The 20,146-nt window shown below is 40.8% G+C and overlaps 1 protein-coding gene across 4 annotated transcripts in view; it reads right to left on the bottom strand.

Annotated features, from left to right (window-relative positions):
- zcrb1 (zinc finger CCHC-type and RNA binding motif 1) overlaps positions 1-20,146 on the bottom strand; it is a 61,111-nt gene that overhangs the window by 12,899 nt on the left and 28,066 nt on the right. For all 4 annotated transcript variants that reach the window (XM_041215536.1, XM_041215535.1, XM_041215539.1 and 1 more), the window contains 5 exons: positions 15,202-15,230; positions 11,807-11,918; positions 11,587-11,694; positions 4,523-4,632; positions 4,342-4,426 (listed from right to left, as the gene is read on the bottom strand). In XM_041215536.1, the coding sequence (XP_041071470.1) occupies positions 4,342-4,426; positions 4,523-4,632; positions 11,587-11,694; positions 11,807-11,918; positions 15,202-15,230 (444 nt within the window). The remainder of the gene's footprint in view (positions 1-4,341; positions 4,427-4,522; positions 4,633-11,586; positions 11,695-11,806; positions 11,919-15,201; positions 15,231-20,146) is intronic.

Below are 20,146 nucleotides of genomic sequence, written 5' to 3'. Positions count from 1 at the left end.
GTTCCTTTCTCTCCCCTAGACAACAAACTTGCCATTCCTTTTACTGGCTTAACTAAGTGTATGCTTGGCTTTCAAGGTTACTTGTGACAAATACATCATCGCCCTCTCCTCCACAAAATCATTCATTAAGCTGGCTTGCTTGGGTCACTCCACTGAAGAAAAAATTTGGAAGAAATCCCACCACCTGAGAACCAAATCTACTCACCCGCGCACATGCCACGAAACAACGTGTCTCTTCCAGTCACTCACCCAGAAACAGCTCGGCACCAAACTCACCTTGACCTTCAAACCTTTTTTCTATTATTTAGAAAAATGGTTCCCCCCCTCACAAAATGGAGATTCAAATGGACATTAATCAGTGCAGTTCCCCCAGAGAGGGAGAAACAGTGTCCCTGCCAAAGTGCCACCCAACACATTCTCATCCACTGTGGCCTTCTGCTTCCCTCCCAATTCCTCTTTCTCAACAACCCACTCTTCCACATCCCTCGTCCATTGTGAGGAAATGGACATAGCACTCGTTTATTGACTTCTGTTGCTCCCTTTCCTCCGCGATTTTATGTTTCCATCGCTTCTGCTCCCTCCCCAACTGCCTCCAATATAATCTCTTTCTTCTTCCTCACCCACTCAGCTCCAATTTGCACAGTTTTTTAACTTGCTTGATCTGAATAATAACACTTTAGTACAGTAGCAATGGAGAGTACTGATGGAATGCTGTCTTCTAAATGAGATGTTAAAGTGAAGCCCATGCTGTCCTCTCAAATGAACATAAAAGATCCTATTTCATTAATCAAAAGAGAGTAGGAGAATTCCCTTGGCCAATATGGAACTCTCAACAATCAAACAAATGATCTTGCAGCTTGTGGCACAAATTGGCTGGCCGCTGCTTTTTAACTCTCCATGTGCAGTGTCAAGAGTAACTTAGTTATACATTAAAAACGCTGGGCAGTTGCAACATTCTAAATAGTCCTACACATGTTGATGGTGCTGCATGTGACATTATGCGACCCATTTAACAAAGTGGAACTAATTTCCCCTAATGTTATGCGATGTGGTACTACAGTCTTCCAACCCCTTCATGAAGTGCGAGTCACAAAGCGACTCGAGAAACACTCCAACTAATTAAGTCCATTAAATCAACAATAAATGAACATCCATGATGTCCCTGAAGCCGAGTTGTGTGCCCAAATTGAAAAGGGTTGGCATGCACACCACTGAGTAATTTCAATGCAAGTACATCTAAGACATTGTGAATTGAGAGTTTAAAAAAATCCTCCCTTCAGCTGTAGACTAGTACTTACTCATATCCAAAGATGAAGTGGCTAAACTCAAGGAAATTACCAATGTTACCACAGTAAAGACTTTGAGGTTTTCAGAAATGAAAGCAGCCAGCCAGAACTCCTGGTGAGTCAGGAAAGTCGACCTCATCAAGAAGTACACTGGCAAACAGTTATGGTGTAAACATTAGTATCAACAACAAGACCATGAATTTATATAATTTCTTTGTTCGTTCCTGGGACGTGGGTGTTACTGGCTAGGCCAGCATTTATTGCCCATCCCTAATTGCCCTCGAGAAGGTGGTGGTGAGCTGCCTTCTTGAACCGCTGCAGTCCATGTGGTGTAGGTACACCCACAGTGCTGTTAGGAAGGGAGTTCCAGGATTTTGACCCAGCGACAGTGAAGGAACAGCGATATATTTCCAAATCAGGACGGTGAGTGCTTTGGAGGGGAACTTCCAGGTGGTGGTGTTCCCACGTGTCTGCTGCCCTTGTCCTTCTAGATTGTAGCGGTCGTGGGTTTGGAAAATGCTGTCTAAGTACCATTGGTGAGTTACTTCAGTGCATCTTGTAGATTGTACACACTGCTGCCACTGTGTGTTAGTGGTGGAGGGGATGAATGTTTGTGGATGGGATACCAATCAAGTAGGCTGTTTTGTCCTGGATGGTGTTGAGATTCTTGAGTTTTATTGGAGTTGCACTCATCCAGGCAAGTGGAGAGTATTCCATCACGCCCCTGACTATTGCCTTGTAGATGGTGAGCAGGCTTTGAGGTAGGCGGGGGGGCGGGGGGGGGGTGGGTGCGTTCAGGAGTTGTTACTACCCACAGGATATCAAGCTTCTGACCTGATCTTGCAGCCAAAGTATTTATTTGGCTAGTCCAGTTTAGTTTCTGGTCAATGGTAAACCCCAGGATGTTGATAGTGGTGGACTCAGCAATAGTAATCCCATTGATTGTCAAGGGGCAGTAAAACGTTCCAAGGCACTTCAGAGGGGTACATTTGAACAACATTCAACACTGATTCACTTAAGGAGAAGTTACAGATGCGGTGTCTCAAAACCAGCAACCTAGGGACAGAGTCCGTGCTGGATTTCGGATCTTGCCAATTTTCAGTTCAGGCAGTTTGGGCCAGGTCAGGTGGATCAAGCGGAACTGGGTCAGAAGGGGACAAGGATCGCTTGGGCCACTTGAAGCGTGGGAAGAATACCAGTGTGTGAAACCGACAACTAGTCCAACATGCCGTCACGCCAATGCAGCACCGAGCCAAAAATGCCAGTAAGTTATTTTACTCATTTAGTAAGAAAATTAATGCATGGCAGCTTGTAGAAATGTCTGGTTTTTGGACATCTCCAGGCTTTGGATAGCTAGATTGAGCTCAATATACCTGTATTGGGACAGATGATTAAAAGTTTGATTAAAAGGATTTAAGAAATGTCTTAAAAAAAACAGCTGAAGGTGGAGAAATTTAGGGAGGAATTCCAGAGCCTCGGGCTTCAGCAGCTAAAGGCACTACTGCCAACAGTGGAGTGATTAAAATTGGGGATGCATAGGAGGCCAGAATTGGTGCAGCGCTGAGATCACCAAGGGTTGCTGGTTGAGATGGGGAGAGGCAAGACCAACCATGGGAGGGATGTGGAGACAAGGATGAGAATTTTAAAACTGAAGTTGTCAGACTGGGGTTAATATCAGTCAGTGTACACAGAGGTGACAGGTGAATGTGACTTGTGGAGAATCAGGGTATGGGCAGCAGAAATTTGGAGGAACTCCATTTTATGTAGGGCAGAAGACAGGAGACCAGCCAGGAGACCATTGTTACCTCTAGTCTTGACTATTCCAAAGGCATGGAATGAGAGCTTCAACAGCAGATGAACCAAGGCAGGACAGAGTTAGGCAATATTACTGAGGCGGAAGTAGGCTGTCTTGGTGATGAAACAGATACACGTTCATCTTCTTGCTTTGCTCTCTTTCTTACTCCTCCTGTCTTCAATTAGCACACCCCGCTCACCACCCCCTCTGCTTTCCTTCAATCTGTCTCCTACTATCTTCCTTTCTGTCCTCCCTCCAGCCTTCCTATTCTCTCTCATTTCTCCTTCTTAAACAGACAGCCCCTGCACCACTGGTCAGCATTTCTGAATCCCTCCCACTGCCACACAGCATGCCCAAATCCAAACTCTCATGTACTATGCAGGATTTCAGATTTGACGACCATCTCCCTGCCTCCCCCAAGCAGCTTTAAAGCATTTCTTTCCTTGGTACTGGACATTACGATTCCCTATAGATTCAAAAGGATCCCAAAAGAATAGTTACTTGACATTAGAACCTAACTTGGAGCAGCTACTTAGCATCAGGGACCTCACTAACTGGGCAGCATTTTGGCTTTGAGAGGGGGAGGAGTGGGCCATGGGGCTGGATGAGAGGGATGGTAACTGCAGTCGAGTAGGAAGACCGAGAGGGGGATAGGGAAAAAAAGGGGTGCGAGTGACAGAGAGGAAAACAAATGTCAAAATATCTCCTACCCCTTCTCCTTTGAACAACCTGCTCATCCCCTACATTCTCCCTTTCTCTCCTCAGGCTTCGTTGTCCTACCCCAACCCAGAGGGATTAAGTATTAGGGAAGATTCAACAGGTACAGGGCGTTCTGAATGCTCTGGCACAATCCAGGTGATCTAGTCCATTATTACTTAATCACACCTTTAGTTACTGTTCAATTAGCTCATCAATTTTTATTAAAAAACAGACAACATATAGGAGTAGAGTGATGTGATCAAAGGGGCAACTGACACTTCATATATGTATTAGAGATAGCTTGCAAAGGCCCCCAATTAAGCTTGCAGTACAGCATTAAGCTAAGCAGTACTGTGTCTTCAACAGAGTGATCAATTACAACTATAAATAAATTGCAATGAAAGAGAAAGAAAGCATTCCCAACATTTGTTTGCAAAACTACAGAATAGGAAAATGATTTACAAGAAACAAAAATGATTTACAATTGGGTAAAAGTTGCTTTCTGACTAGTTGTACTTCTTCCAAATATATGCATCAATTTATTTTCTCAGAACTGCATACCTGGAAAGCAATAGCTTGGCTCAAGCTATCGAGGGCAGGGTCTTCTCCTTCATCTGCACTTTCTTCCTGCTGCTCCTCCTCCTCTCTGAAAATTCAGAAACATCCTTTGAGATGTGTGTTCAAAACAAACCGCTATTTTAATAAATATTTTAAATAGGTTAACAATGTGATATATACGCACAATTCTTCAGGTTCACTGATTTTTTTCTTTTTCTTTTTCTCTTTCTTTTTGGGAGGTTCTCGCTCTCCAAGCATATTTTTTGGGCAAGCATAGCTCAAATGGCCATAATCCTGTATTCAGAAATGAATATCACATCTTTATATAATAATTAAAATCACAACTTTAGAGATAAGGCAAACCTTCAATGGAATGCTGGTGATGGAATTACATTTTGATTCTCAAATTAGAATGTACAAATTGTTTGCTTTTAAATGTACTGACAAGTCTGTAAAAGATACTAAATTGCCAGCAGATTGATCTTCTGTGAGAACTATACTGCTCAAGACTCAAGTTGAAGAAAAAAATGTCCATTCATATACTTTGACATTAACTCTTACTTCCACAGGATCAAAGATATATTGGCCAGTTCTCTATTATAGATTATCCTTCAATGTTAGCTCATTTCAGTATGAATACATCTCATTACTAACTTTTTGCCAATATTTGAGATGACTACTGGTAAAAAAAAAAACATGTTAAATTTTCCGATTTTGCTGTATCCAACAGCTGCAGCTGATTGATTGAGAAGAATGAAGTTACTCTGTGCCCGGTGATTTACTGTAGAAAGATGCTTTAACATAGTGTAACCACTTGGTAGAGGGAAGGAGAATATGATGATTGAAGCAGGATGTAAAACACTAGACAAAAAATAGGAAATGCCAGAAGGGAGTGGTGAAATTTCTTCCATGTGAGTATTCCGAGATGTCATCGATTTCCATGGAGGAAATATGGGTAAAATATATGTTCATTTAACAGTATGTCGCATTATCCCTTGTGAAAATTCCAATGCCAATGACAACCTGCTGGTAATTTGCTTTGGCGCTTTTCTTGCAGTGGAAGTTGAAGAACAAACTGTTAGATGATCCCACCTACATTGGAACATGACTAAGCTATTTGGCCCCTTGGACCTGTTCTGTCATTCAATGAGATCATGGCTAATCTGCAACCTAATTCCATTTTGCCTTTGCCCAATTTCTTTGGATTACAAAAAAAAACTTACCAATCTCAGTTTTAAAGTTAACAATTGATCTTGCCCTTTGCAATAGAGTGTTCCAAAGTTCCATCACCAACTGCGTGAAGAAGTGTTCCCTAATTTCACCCCTGAAAGGTCTTGCTCTAATGTCTAGATGATGAGCCCTAGTCCTGGACTCCGCAACAAGCAGATACAGTTTCTCACAAACTACCCTACGTGTTCCTCTTAATATCTTGAAAACTTCTATCAACCAATTCCTTAACCTTCTAAATTTCAAGGAATACAAATAAGAGTTGTTTAATCCCTTTGTAATTTAACCTTTGGATTCCAGATACAATTCTAGTAAATCAATTTTGCATCAAGACCAAAAAATTCCTTCCTAAGGTGTGCTGTCCAGAACTGTTCACCGTATTCCTAGGTGTGATCTAAACAGCGCTTTGTATAGCTGAAGTATGAGTTCTACCCCAACCCCTCCTTATATTCTATTCCTCTAGATATTAAGACGAGCATTCTATTAAACTGTTTAATTATTTTCTGCATCCGTCCCTGACCTTTTATAATAATCAAGTCTCTCTGAGTGACCAATGTTTCTAGCTTTTCACCACTTAGTAAGTAACCTGTTCTATCCTTTTTAGGTCCAAAGAGAATAACCTCACATATGCCTACACTGAAATCAATTTGTCAGTTTCGCCCATTCACTTAATCTATCAATATCTCTTTGTGATGTTACACTTTCATCTACACTGCCTAGGACGCCACCCAGCTTTGTGCCTTTGGCAAATTTTGGACATGTGGTTTTCTATCCCATCATCCAAATCGTAAATGAATACAATGAATAGTTGAGGGCACAACACAGATTCTTTTAGGACACCTAGTCACATCCTGTCAATGAGAGTACTTAACCATCATCCCTACTCTGTCTCCTTCCACTCAGAACTTCTTAATCAGGTTAATAATTTGTCTTCAATTCGATGAGCTTTAATTTTAGCGAACAATTTCTTATGAGGGATTTCATCAAATGGCTTCTGGAAGTCCAAATAAATAACATCCACAGACATTTACCATCCACTACTTTAGTCACCTCTTCAAAAATTCAATCAGATTCATCAGGCAAGACCTACTATTTACAAATCTGTGCTGGTTCTCTCTGATCAGCTGAATATTTTCAATATATTCAGTCACCATATCCTTAACTATATGTACTAGTAATTTCCTGACAATATATGTCAGGCTAACTGCTCATAATTTCTCTCCTACTCCAACACTTCCAGGCTTCCCCAGGTCTCAATACCTTGGGCTACAGCAACTTTTTATATAAAGCTTTTCTTTTCAAAAAAAAGGATCACTTGCACAGCCAACTGAACACGACCAAATGTTTGAACCATTTTAGTTCAATCACTTCAAAACTTTCCTGAATGCCTTGGACAAATAACAATTTCCTGGCTAAAAAAGATCCGTAATCATTTGAGATTGAAGCCCATAAAGGAAGGAAAGAAAATTTGCGCAAGAAAAGCTTAATTATAAATTCTGACAGCCCAGGTTTTTCAATAGAAATAGCAGTGCGACTATCAGAATTTACTGATATTATGGAATAAATTGGACAGGAACTTCCATTGCCTACACATGCACAATTAAACATGGAAATCTGAAAGTTGCTGTCCAATTTGCCCACACTCCGCCATAAGCTTTTCTTCACCAATACCCCACTGACATACTCAACAGTGAAATACACGAAGGGCATGAAGCTGCAATACTTCACAAGTAAATACGTCAGAAAGTTAGGGCTGATGCATTTGTGTGTAAGTGAATTTTTGATAGCATGGCAGGTCATATTTACTGACAAACAGCCTCTCTACCCAAGGAAATATATTTGTAAAATTAAAAGTGTGATGTTTCAATCCTTCAGCATGTAATTATTAAGGATCTAAAAATAATAATAATTTTCCTTAACTTTGTCTTATTTCTCTTTTGATTCCATCTTTCTCTCCCTTTATTGTGCTTTCTGTACTTGAATTTACATTGATATGAATTTATACTTCCTGATTTGGACTCTATTTCATTTCAGCCAATCAGATCGAAGAATTCTCACCGAGCTGTTCTGTTGCTTGCCCTGCTCACACGTGCCACAGATCCACTGCAGAAGCCAAAAAGGATCTCTCATAACCATGATGAAATTCAAAAGCCCACGAAAAGTCTGTGCACAGTTGTGGGCGTAATGAATGGCAAGCAAAGTTCCTTTGTTGTTGACTTTGAAATCTGGGCCAATGTATATTCCAGAATATCAAAGAACTTTGCATCTGATAGTAAGAATAGGCTTACCACCACAACGTACAACAAAGTTCTGACAGTTGACATAAGCCTGGTTAGTGGAAATTCTCTTGGAAATTAGTCCTAGCTCATTTATAAAAAATGTACACACAATATGCCATAATAATTTTCGACGTCATAAAACCATTTTGCACAAGGCTGTGCAATTTCAACTATAAACTTTCTTTCCAAGGATTCAATTTTGTGGATCACTTTCGTTTTGTTCTTAACTATAATTATCCTTGGGTTGATAAATATCAACATACATTGCATTCATAATGTACACTATAAATAGTGCAGCCTACATTACAGTAGTGAATTTCATGAAGGATCTGGATTGTGTATGATGTGGGGACTGACAGTAGGTTGTCTTGTTTAATATTGTAAAAAACATATCTTTTTATTTCTGTTGGACTGTATATTAAAATTACAATGGCTGCAGTTTGAAGGATATGTCTACTGGAACAGAGAGAGATATATACAATGTTGCTGTCCTGGCAGAGTGTGCCATGAAAGAAAGGATGGTGCTGAGGAGGAGTCTGGTCTAATGGGGAACTGCCGGGCAACAATGTTTTAAATGGCTCCTGACCAGGGTTTGTGCGAGAGCAGTGTAACAGAATAGCTCCTAGCCTAAAAGGAAAGACCTAAAACCTCTCTCTCCTGTGTAAGATTCCAATAATTCTACAATAATAGCTAGCTAGCTTTTTCTCCTGATATCTTTGTAACCTGTTCTCTCTCTGAAAACCCCTGTCAAGAGGGAAAAAGGGAAAATCACTGTTAGAGACATTGAAAGGCAAGTACTCAACCAGTGAACTAAAGACTGAAAGTGCTGGAAGACCACCTCGTGTCATGAACAAAGAACTGAAAGGAATTTGGAAGACATCGATCAAAATCAACCCATCGAATCCTGTACTCCAGAATTGGTGCTACTGAACGGTTTTATCCCATTCTTAAAATCCATGTTTTTGTGTGTCTTATGTGTCTTGTATTTGTGTTTATAGGAATTTAAGAAGGCATAGAGGTTAGGTTATAGAGTTAGAAATTAGCAGTTCATATTTCTTTCTTTTGCCACTGGTTAAAGACAATTTGTTCAATAAACAGTTATTTACTTAACAAAAACAGAATTACCTGGAAAAACTCAGCAGGTCTGGCAGCATCGGCGGAGAAGAAAAGAGTTGACGTTTCGAGTCCTCATGACCCTTCAACAGAACTGATTGAATATTAGGAAAAGGGTGAAATATAAGCTGGTTTAAGGTGGGAGGGGTGGTGCGGGGAGAGAGGTGGGGGGTGGGGTGTGGTTGTAGGGAAAAGCAAGCAGTGATAGGAGCAGATCATCAAAAGATGTCACAGACAAAGGAACAAAGAAGTGTTGAAGGTGGTGATATTATCTAAACGAATGTGCCAATGAAGAATGGATGGCAGGGCACTCAAGGTACAGCTCTAGTGAGGGTGGGGTGGAAAGAGTAGCAGGGCATACAAGATTTAAAAATAATGGAAATAGGTGGGAAAAGAAAAATCTATATAAATTATTGGAAAAAACAAAAGGAAGGGGGAAGAAACGGAAAGGGGGTGGGGATGGAGGAGGGAGCTCAAGACCTAAAAAGTTGTTGAATTCAATATTCAGTCCAGAAGGCTGTAAAGTGCCTAGTCGGAAATTGAGGTGCTGTTCCTCCAGTTTGCGTTGGGCTTCACTGGAACAATGCAGCAAGCCAAGGACAGACATGTGGGCAAAAGAGCAGGGTGGAGTGTTGAAATGGCAAGTGACAGGGAGGTTTGGGTCATTCTTGCGGACAGACCGCAGGTGTTCTGCAAAGCGGTCGCCCAGTTTACGTTTGGTCTCTCCAATGTAGAGGAAACCGCATTGGGAGCAACGAATGCAGTAGACTAAGTTGGGGGAAATGCAAGTGAAATGCTGCTTCACTTGAAAGGAGTGTTTGGGCCCTTGGACAGTGAGGAGAGAGGAAGTGAAGGGGCAGGTGTTGCATCTTTTGCGTGGGCATGGGGAGGTGCCATAGGTGGGGGTTGAGGAGTAGGGGGTAATGGAGGTGTGGACCAGGGTGTCCCTGAGGGAACGATCCCTACAGAATGCCGCTGAGGGGGTGAAGGGAAGATGTGTTTGGTGGTGGCATCATGCTGGAGTTGGCGGAAATGGCAGAGGATGATCCTTTGAATGTGGAGGCTGGTGGGGTGATAAGTGAGGACAAGGGGGACGCTATCATGTTTCTGGGAGGGAGGAAAAGGCGTGAGGGCGGATGCGCGGGAGATGGGCCAGACACGGTTGAGGGCCCTGTCAACGACCGTGGGTGGAAAACCTCGGTTATGGAAGAAGGACGACATGTCAGAGGAACTGTTTTTGATGGTAGCATCATCAGAACAGATGCGACGGAAGCGAAGGAACTGAGAGAATGGGATGGAGTCCTTACAGGAAACGGGGTGTGAGGAGCTGTAGACGAGGTAGCTGTGGGAGTCGGTAGGCTTGTAATGGATATTGGTGGACAGTCTATCACCAGAGATTGAGACAGAGAGGTCAAGGAAGGGAAGTGTCAGAGATGGACCACGTGAAAATGATGGAGGGGTGAAGATTGGAAGCAAAATTAATAAATTTTTTCAAGTCCTGATGAGAGCATGAAGCAGCACCGAAGTAATCATTGATGTACCGGAGAAAGAGTTGTGGGAGGGGGCCGGAGTAGGACTGGAACAAGGAATGTTCCACATACCCCATAAAGAGACAGGCATAGCTGGGGCCCATGCGGGTACCCATAGCCACACCTTTTATTTGGAGGAAGTGAGAGGAGTTGAAGGAGAAATTGTTCAGTGTGAGAACAAGTTCAGCCAGATGGAGGAGAGTAGTGGTGGATGGGGATTGTTCAGGCCTCTGTTCGAGGAAGAAGCTAAGGGCACCCAGACCATCCTGGTGGGGGATGGAGGTGTAGAGGGATTGGACGTCCATGGTGAAGAGGAAGCGGTTGGGGCCAGGGATTTGGAAATTGTTGATGTGATGTAAGGTGTCAGAGGAATCACGGATGTAGGTGGGAAGGGACTGGACAAGGGGAGAGAGAAGGGAGTCAAGAAAACGAGAAATGAGTTCCGTGGGGCAGGAGCAAGCTGACACGATCGGTCTACCAGGACAGTTCTGTTTGTGGTTTTTGGGTAGGAGGTAGAAGGTAAAATCGGGCCGTACGAGGTTGAGCGACTATCAGGTTGGAAGCTGTGGGAGCAAGATCTCCAGAGGAGATGAGGTCAGTGACAGTCCTGGAAACAATGGCTTGATGTTCAGTGGTGGGGTCATGGTCCAGGGAGAGGTAGGAGGAAGTGTCTGCGAGTTGATGCTCAGCCTCCGCGAGGTAGTGATCAGTGCACCAGTTATTTACTTATTAAGTTTTCAAGCCTGGTGCTCATATTCTGTTAACCTAACTTAAACAATTAGACAGGTTGATCAAACTTTTTTCACAATTGTTATGGCTCGGTGAGCAGTGGGGCTTGATATTGCAGCACGTTATCCCCAGTGAGATGTGACAATATCATGTTCCCAGGTTGGTGTCTGGTGAATTCGGAATTTTTCACCACGGTTTTAATGGTAACTTTTTGAGGTTTCATTTTATATTAGAAGATCTGTCAATTCACATTTTGGGTGACGGAACACAGAACTATCTCTTAAATCCTTTTTTATAGTACTATCACGTCAATAAAACCAAAGGATTAGTGTTTGTTGCATGTTTTTTAATTTAAAATGTTTTGTACTCACGCCACATTCATAGCATCTGGATTTGTCAGTGTAATTACGTCTTCTGATGAATTCAGAAGCTCTTCCATTGTCAACTGCAATACTCGCCTTCACTGTTCTGCCAAACAACTGCAGTTGACAAGAAAAACAGAAGCACTTGAAAGGTTATGTCAAAGACAAGGCAGTTCTTATTCGGGTGAAAATGAATTTAAAATGGAATTGAGAACTAAGTTTTGCTCACTTGCTTGTTGTTAAGTGCCCTGGTACAGTTATACGCTGATTCTCTATCCAGAAACAGAACAAACGCCACACCTTTGCTTTTCCTGGAATCTTTATCCCTCAATACTGTAACTCTGTAAACAAATAGGTACAGTCTCAGCAAATCTGAATAAAAGCCAAAAAAAGGTCACTGAACTAAAATTTCCTCAAGGAAGGCTACAGAGTGGTTAATTTACTTTGAATGCAAGTAATGTTACTAGCAAAGATTAGCAAGATCTTAACCTGGTATATCCTCTCTGATATTACCAAACCCAAATGTAACTCAGTGCACCTCTGGGGACTGGATTTCAACCAATTTGAGATCCATTTTTCAGGTCTACTTAATTACACAAAAGCTTTAACTTCTCATAGCCAAACAGAAGTTCTTTACCTGGTCAAACAATTACAATGCTTCACACAATGTTTGACAGAACTGTCCAGTTATGTGTGATATAGATGTACAGTGACTAGCTTAATACCAACTCCAGTAAGACTGAATAAAACAATATGGTATACATTGGCCCGAATGTTGCAATCACCGCTGACCTCAAAGAAAGCCTCACAGAGATCTAGTCATCTTTGCGGCGTTGCTTTAACTTGCTCAATATGCAGTTGATTGCAGTGTTCTTTCATAAGGATTTCCATGTTGAGCTGCAGTGATGTCATCAAGCTCTCCAAAGTAGCCAATCACATTAAAGAGTTCCAAAACTTCAACCAGGAAATGAAAAGCACTAATAACCAAAATTGTTATGACTGCTGCACTTTATAAGGCAGTTAAATTTTAAACTGTCTCCTTTAATTCAAGGTAAAATTGAGTAGTTTGGAGAGTGGGATGTGACCTCCTCCGAACTCTGACTAGACAAGACCATGTGACTTCATACTAAATCTGCCTGGAGACAAATCTGGTTGCCATGGGGGCAGGAGCCCATGTCAAAACTTATTTAAAGTAAGAGGCAATTTTGAACACCTGGACACAAAGGTGGAGGCAGCTGGCCTTGTTCTATATAGACTCTCAAAGGCAGTCAGACAGAGAGATTTGGGGAAGATGACCCAAAACAGATGCTACGCCAGGCAGAAGAAATTGACTGTTTTGGGGTTTGGTGCGTTAAAGACCAAGGAGAAACCAGAGGCGGCCTTGCTACTGGAAGTCCATTCAATAATGCTTAGAAGGTGGAAGAAAGGGGTTTTGTTTAAAAGGACACTGGAACATTCAGCCTGCTGGGGCAGGAAGAAATGATCCTGTTAAAGCCAGGATGAGCTTACGACTTTAAACAGAAGACTACCTTTCTGCTGAGATTGTGATAGAATGTATAAACACGGCATAGGGTTTTTGGTTGTGCTAACAAGTTAATGGGGAATACCTTTGCTGTAGTTTAGAGTATTAGTTGCCTACCAAGTTATGTTTACTCAATGTTGATTCTAGTTTATTTGTTAGAGGGTAAGTCTTAAAATGTAAAATATTGTCATCGTGTAATTCTTTATCACTGGGAAATGCATCTTTTATTAAAAAATCATAAAAGTTATGGGGATCATAAATTCGTTTTTAAAAAATTTTGTGGAGAGTGAAATAAGATTGGGACATAAACATGGGGTAACTGAAGTATCACAAATAAACTAAATTTTTGTTTATTTATTTTAAAAATTAGCAATTAATTATGAGATATTTAACATTTCACAAATGTATGTAAAGTCATTTTTTCAGGGACAAATTGATTGTTCAACAGTAGTTATTACTCAGATCACCATTAAAAATCCAGTTACGCCTCACTGAGCAAGTCTTAACTTTGTATGGAGCTTTTAACAGATATATTAGGAAATGGCGGATTGGCAGGAGACAAGATTAGGGACAATGGGCCCTTGTGGTATCCCACTAGGATCTGTGTTGTCATCTCAGGTATTCATCATATTTATGAACCACTTAGGTAATGGAATAGAAAGCCATATATCCAAATTTGCTGATGTCGCAAAGATAGGCAACACAGTCAACAATGCAGATGAAAGAATAAAATTACAAAGAGATATTGACGGATCATGTGAATGGGCAAAACTGTGGCACAAGGATTTCAATGTAGGCTGCAGTCCATGTGATGCAGGTACACCCATAGTGCTGTTAGGGAGGGAGTTCCAGGATTTTGACCCAGCGACAGTGAAGGAACGGCGATATAACTCGAGTCAAATGGTGAGTGGCTTGGAAGAGAGCTTACAGGTGGTGATGTTCTCATGTGTCTGCTGCCCTTGTCCTTCTAGATGGTAGTGGTCGTGTGTTTGGAAGGTGCTAAGGAGTCTTGGGGCCTTAGATGGTGAGAATGGAGGAGGTAAAAGGGCAGGTGTTGCAGCTTCTGCACTTGCATTGAAAGGTAGGTTGTGTTGGGGTGATTTTAGATCATAACCTCTGCCTCTATTTTGTCTCGTTTCTTTCTCTTTCAGATGGCTGTTATCTAAACATCCTCACCCCACCTGGATGCACCTTTTGTTTCTTTACCTCACCAATTACCACAAAGCCTTTTGTCATTTAACTGGTCCTGCCCTTCACCCCAACACAGACCTTCCTCTTGTTCTTTTCTCCTCCTTTCACTTTCTCAAAATCTATTACAGTTCCATCTTTTTTCCATTCTGATGAAGGATCATCATTGATCCAAGATGTTAATTGTTTCTTTCCACAGATATGACCTGACCTGAGTATTTCCAGCATTTTCTGTTAATTGTAGGGAAACTTCCATACAGAATAGTAATCTTGGGCTTTGTCCCAATCAATGTTGAAAGCAATAAAGTTTTGCAAGTTATACATTACAACTTAGAGGGGTGGAATTTATGGTATCCTTTGGGCTAACCCTCTGTCGGTTCAACCAAGCTGATTTTTCTGGCTTGAAGTCCTGTGCTGCACTGCAAAATTTTATTAGCACTGTTTAATGTTGGAATGTCATGTTTAAAAAGGAACAACTGAAAGTTAAGTCATAAGGTACTTCTGAGGTGATTAATACTGGGTATGCTATTCATGACAACCTCTTTTCTTCTCCAAAGGACTGAATATCAGAATCCATTGAATAACAGCCAGTTTCAAATATTGGATCGTTGTCTTTGGTTTGCATTCTTTATTTTGAGTAAATATGGGCTTGCAGATTTATTTCATTTCAGAAGTGCCAGAGCAAGATTCTGAATGTCAAGATCAAGTTTACAATATTTAACTCATGATACATCAATATTGTTTCATTATTTTTCATCGTTTTGGCATAACGTTTTAACAAACATTTGATCCTGTAAGTTTTTGTCAGGTCAATTCTTATTAAAACAAAAAAAAAAAATTAATTTTTTTCATTCCTTCAATACTTGACATTTACACAGGAGAATTTCCAATAACATAAATTATGTTTCACTTACTTGACCACTGTGCCATACTTGGAAAAAATCTGAAAGAAAAATATTGTCAGATGAAAACTGGATATATGTGGAACAAAAATAAAAAGATATGTGACTAATCAAAGCTCTGAGTATAAAGTTAATTAAGATAAATTAATAGCATTTTTTGCTGGTGCAAAAGCCACCTGATTGGAACCTACACTTGACTAACAGAACAGTTGATTGTATTTTAATGTGGCTGTCAACTCAGTAGCTTGTCAACTATAAACTATTCATTATTCCTGTGCATTGGACTGGGAAGCAATTGCAAATGTCAGTTCTACACATAGGTGAGAATAACTAAGAGAACCAACTCCACACAATCTATGGAAGTTCACATCTGTTGGAGACAATTTTTAGCAAATGAAGGCAGTTCCTCAATTCCCTTATGTGAATATTTTGGCTTGTTGTAAAGTTGAGAGAATTAAACAAGTGTTTAATAACCTTAATAACTTTATAAGCAGCCATGGAATTCACATAAATCGACTCAGATACATTTGATATCCATTCTGCAAAGAATACAGGATCAGCCATTGAGAACTGAAATGAGAAGAATTTTCTTGATTTAAAGGGTGGTGAATCATTGGAATTCTATACCCCAGAGTGTTGTGGATTTCCAGTCATTGAGTATGCTCAAAACAGGTCAATTTATTTTTCTGTACTAAGGGAATTAGATGATAGGGGAAAGGTGGTATTGAGGTAGAAAGGCCAAATGGCCTGCTCCAGCTCCTATTTCCTATGTTCATTATGGATGAAAACTTCAGTTCAACCCAGTTTCTGATCTAAGACCAATACCAGTTTCAAGTAACTGAAAAGGTTCAACAATCAAATCCAATGTGCTGAGAAGCAGCATGAACAACATGACAAGTCAGTTCTAAGTTAGAAGATTTCAGCTGATGAGCGCTAAGTGCTACAAGTTGGGGATCGGGAGTGGGGAGAAAAGGTTTAAACATTCAGACATCATTCATGCCCGTCATTAAACACCCTGTGACCACCAAACCCTCCCCTCCACTAGAAAGCAAACATGCAAAGACATTGGGCAAGATTAACTTTGAGCTTGCTCTAATGTCTACTTGGGGAATTTCCAGATGGAATTTTTGCAAATCGTGCTGGCATTTAAGTTTCTGACTGCGCCAGAGCATCGAATACAGACAGTTTTCTAGTTTTGATGGGAGTTAAATTTGCAGAAAGATACACACTGCTAGAACAGATATCAGAAGATCTAAAAAAAAATTCTCGGAAAACATTCCTTCTTGGCAGCATTCATGGCGCAAATGGGTCATTCAGTGGCAAGACAGAAAATGGAGGATATAACGTGAACAGGATGGCGAGATCGTCTAGAAACAGGATGCAGGCATCAGTACGAAAGGAGATATGTAACTAGAAACAACGAGGATAGAAACACCTTTGACAATTATGGCAGGAGAACAGAACTGGGGAATAACAACAAAAGATGAGCCCCAGAAAGGCCCAGGGTATGGTCAATCGGTGTTTTAGATGCGATTCAAAATAAAATTATACAATGAACTGTTCTAAATGATATAATGTGTTCAAAATTAAACATGAGACAAGACTCGGAAGAAGAAGATGGAAATATTGACCAAAGAGAGGGCATTGTATTGGTTATATGAAGTTTCAGCCCAGTAATGAATGTCTTGGTTGCAGAATCCTTCAACTGTGTGGTGCTAGATGGAGGATGCACGTCTACATTCTGTGGAATAGACTGGTTAAAATACTACCTAGACTCCTTAAATGACATGGACTGGAATAAGGTTAAGGAATTTGAGAGTTCCACCAGCTTTAGATTTGGAGATGATAATACCCTAAAATCTTTAAAAAGGGTAATGATTCTCTGTAAGATAGCTGGAGTCAATCATTTCATCAGTACGGACGTAGTGTCCCGTGAAATATCGTTGCTGTTGAGGTCATCGATGAAAAAAGTGCAAATGAAGCTGGACATGGGGAATGACAAAGCTGTTGTATTTGGAAAACCTGTGGATTTGCAATTTACACAATCTGGACACTACTGTCTTCCTTCAATGAAACCTAACTTTTCTACTAAGGAGACTAAAGAAGTGTTATTAGCATCGGGGATAGGGATTTAGAAAACAAAAAGCTAATTGTGTTAAAATTGCATCAGCAGTTTGCCCACAAAGGTTCTACACAAAGATTAAAAAATTTGCTAAGGGATGGAGAGCACACTAAACTTATAGGAGATAAGCCATAGATGTGATATATATAAGAAATCCAAAAGGACACTGTCGCAGCCCATAGTGCGTCGACCCTTAGCGAGGGATTTCAATGCAGTTGTGGCAATGGATTTAAAGGTGTGAGATAAAGAAAAGAACATTTTTATTTTGCATTTCGTCGATTTGGCCACAAGGTTTAGCCAGATGACAATCATACACAGTAAAGAAAAGAAAATAATTGTGGATCAGATAATGGAAAAGTGGATAAGGACCGGATTGGGACCAGTGGCAAAACTCCTCACGAGTAATGGGGTGGGAGTTTACTAACGATGAGTTTTGGGTTATATGAAAAAATATGAATATAATCATTATTAATAGAGCAGCAGAGAGCCCAATTAGTAACAGAGTGTGTGAAAGGAATCACGTGGTGATAGATGAGATGCTTCGTAAAATATTGGCAGATAGACCAAACTGCAAATTATCAGCTCTCGTGTGGGCTGTCCATACCAAGAATTCATTGCAGATGGTTGGAGGCTATAGTCCATATCAGTTGGTTTTTTGGTAGAAACCCAAAAAATTCCTTCAGTCCTGATTGATCATCCCCCAGCTTGAGGGCACTACGATTAGCTCCACCTTTTCTGAGCATTTAAACGCACTACACGCAGTTAGGAGAACGTTCCTTAAAGCCAAAATTTCAGAAAGAATTCGGCGAGCTCTAAGACATCATGTACGCCATCAAAATCTATTTTCAATCAGGGAGACAGAGTATGCTATAAAAGAGAGGGATTTAACAAGTAGAAAGGCCAGAGAAATATTATAGGTAAAGATGGTAAAACAATTATTTTTACAACATGGGAACCAGACTATTTGGGAACACTCATCAAGGTTAGTTGGTGTGGACTACAAATTTGCATTTGGAGACTGTTGTAGGAAGGGACAAGGAATCATGTACTTATCATAGCCTATGTTGCATGATTGAGAGGGCCAGGTAGCTGAAGTTGACAGGGTATCTGAAGATGGAGGCTGTAATTCGGATGACCAAGATAAGGCAATTTGTCCCAGAGGACAACTGTTGAAAACTGGTACTAAAGTTACATATTTGCCAGAAGGGACCAGTCAACAGCAGGATGCAACAGTTGTAGGTAGAGCAGGGAAGGCCACTGGAATGTACGAAATGAAGGATAGGAGATTGAACCTATGCATTGGGAACATAAAGTATAAAAATGGAAGGCATGGAAACATAATATCAGTTCAAACAGTGGATCTGGGAGTGAACATGCCTTTAGGAAGAGATCACAAACTATTGAAAGAACATCTATAAATGGGAGCGGGAGATCAAACAGGAACAGTCTGGAGTGTGATAGAAGGCAGAATAGATGGTGTAGCTTAACAAGGTCAAGAAATATGGTTGAGACTGGTAATGCTACAAGGAGCAGAAGCCCATGTGATCGAGAAGTCTTAGTAGCTCCAAACAAATTAGACGATAAATTAATAAAGGATTAATAAAGGCCAAAGCTAGAACTACATAGTTGGAAAGAATTTGGGGTAAACACAGAGGTGCGAAATAGGGGATAATCAACTCTGCCTCTGCATGGAAAAGGTGCTTCCTAATGGGGCTTATAAAGCTGAAGGCAGATTAGTGACACGAGGGTTTGAAGAAAAAATGGCTGACGAGGATGTAAGAGTACATTCGCTTACAGCAGACCGATTCTGCTGAAGATTTTTTTGGGTCTATTAGCTACAAATGCTTGGGACTGTTATTCCATTGATATTAAAGATGCCTTTTTGCAGGGACATTAGCTTCAAAAGGAAGTTTTTCTCTGTCCACCGAAAGAGGTGCCAAATGCAGAAGACACTCTCTGGAAGCTAAATAAGTGCGTAAATGGTTTAAATGGCGCTTCGAGTTTGGCATTTCTCAGTGAGCTCAGTTTTGTAAAACAAAAATACCTGGAAAAACTCAGCAGGTCTGGCAACATCTGCGGAGAGGAGCACAGTTAACGTTTCGAGTCCGAATGACCCTTCAATAGAACTGTTCTGTTGAAGGGTCATTCAGACTTGAAATGTTAACTGTGCTCCTCTCCGCAGATGCTGCCAGACGTGCTGAGTTTTTCCAGGTATTTTTGTTTTTGTTTTGGATTTCCAGCATCCTCAGTTTTTTGCTTTTACCTCAGTTTTGTAAAAGTTGGGCTGTCCTCAGTTGGCAGCAGACCCGGCAATTTTTTATTGGCACCATGGAGGGAAACTTGCAGGCATCTTTATAATCCACATTTTTTGTGGGGTGATAGTAGCAAATTTGAAATGGTTGTCATTAATGGGCTCAGAACGGAGTTTAAAATTGGAGGTCAGGCTTCTGGTGCATTGTACACTGGATTGGAAATCAGGCAGAGCGGATCGCACATACTTTTACATCAGCAATCCTACTTAGAGAACGTCAATCCCATTACAACTAGTCATGGTATGGCCTCCCAGAAAGATACAGCAGCTTCTGAAACAGAAAAAGGAACTCAGAAGTCAAATTGGGCACCTCAATTGGCTAGGCAAACGAACAAGGCCAGACTTCAGTTTTGACGTTTTGGAATTGAGCACTAAAATGAATGATCCCAAGATTGAAGAAATCATTTGGGCAAACAAAATATTGACAAAATTAAAAACAGAGCAGTGTGTTTTGAAATTCCCATCTTTGGGTGATGTTAGAAAAATGAAACTGATTGAGTTCAGTGATGCATGTTATGCAAACC

The sequence above is a fragment of the Carcharodon carcharias genome, chromosome 21 (assembly GCF_017639515.1).
Source record: "Carcharodon carcharias isolate sCarCar2 chromosome 21, sCarCar2.pri, whole genome shotgun sequence".
NCBI lineage: Eukaryota > Metazoa > Chordata > Chondrichthyes > Lamniformes > Lamnidae > Carcharodon > Carcharodon carcharias.
This window is presented reverse-complemented; position numbering and strand designations above follow the sequence as displayed.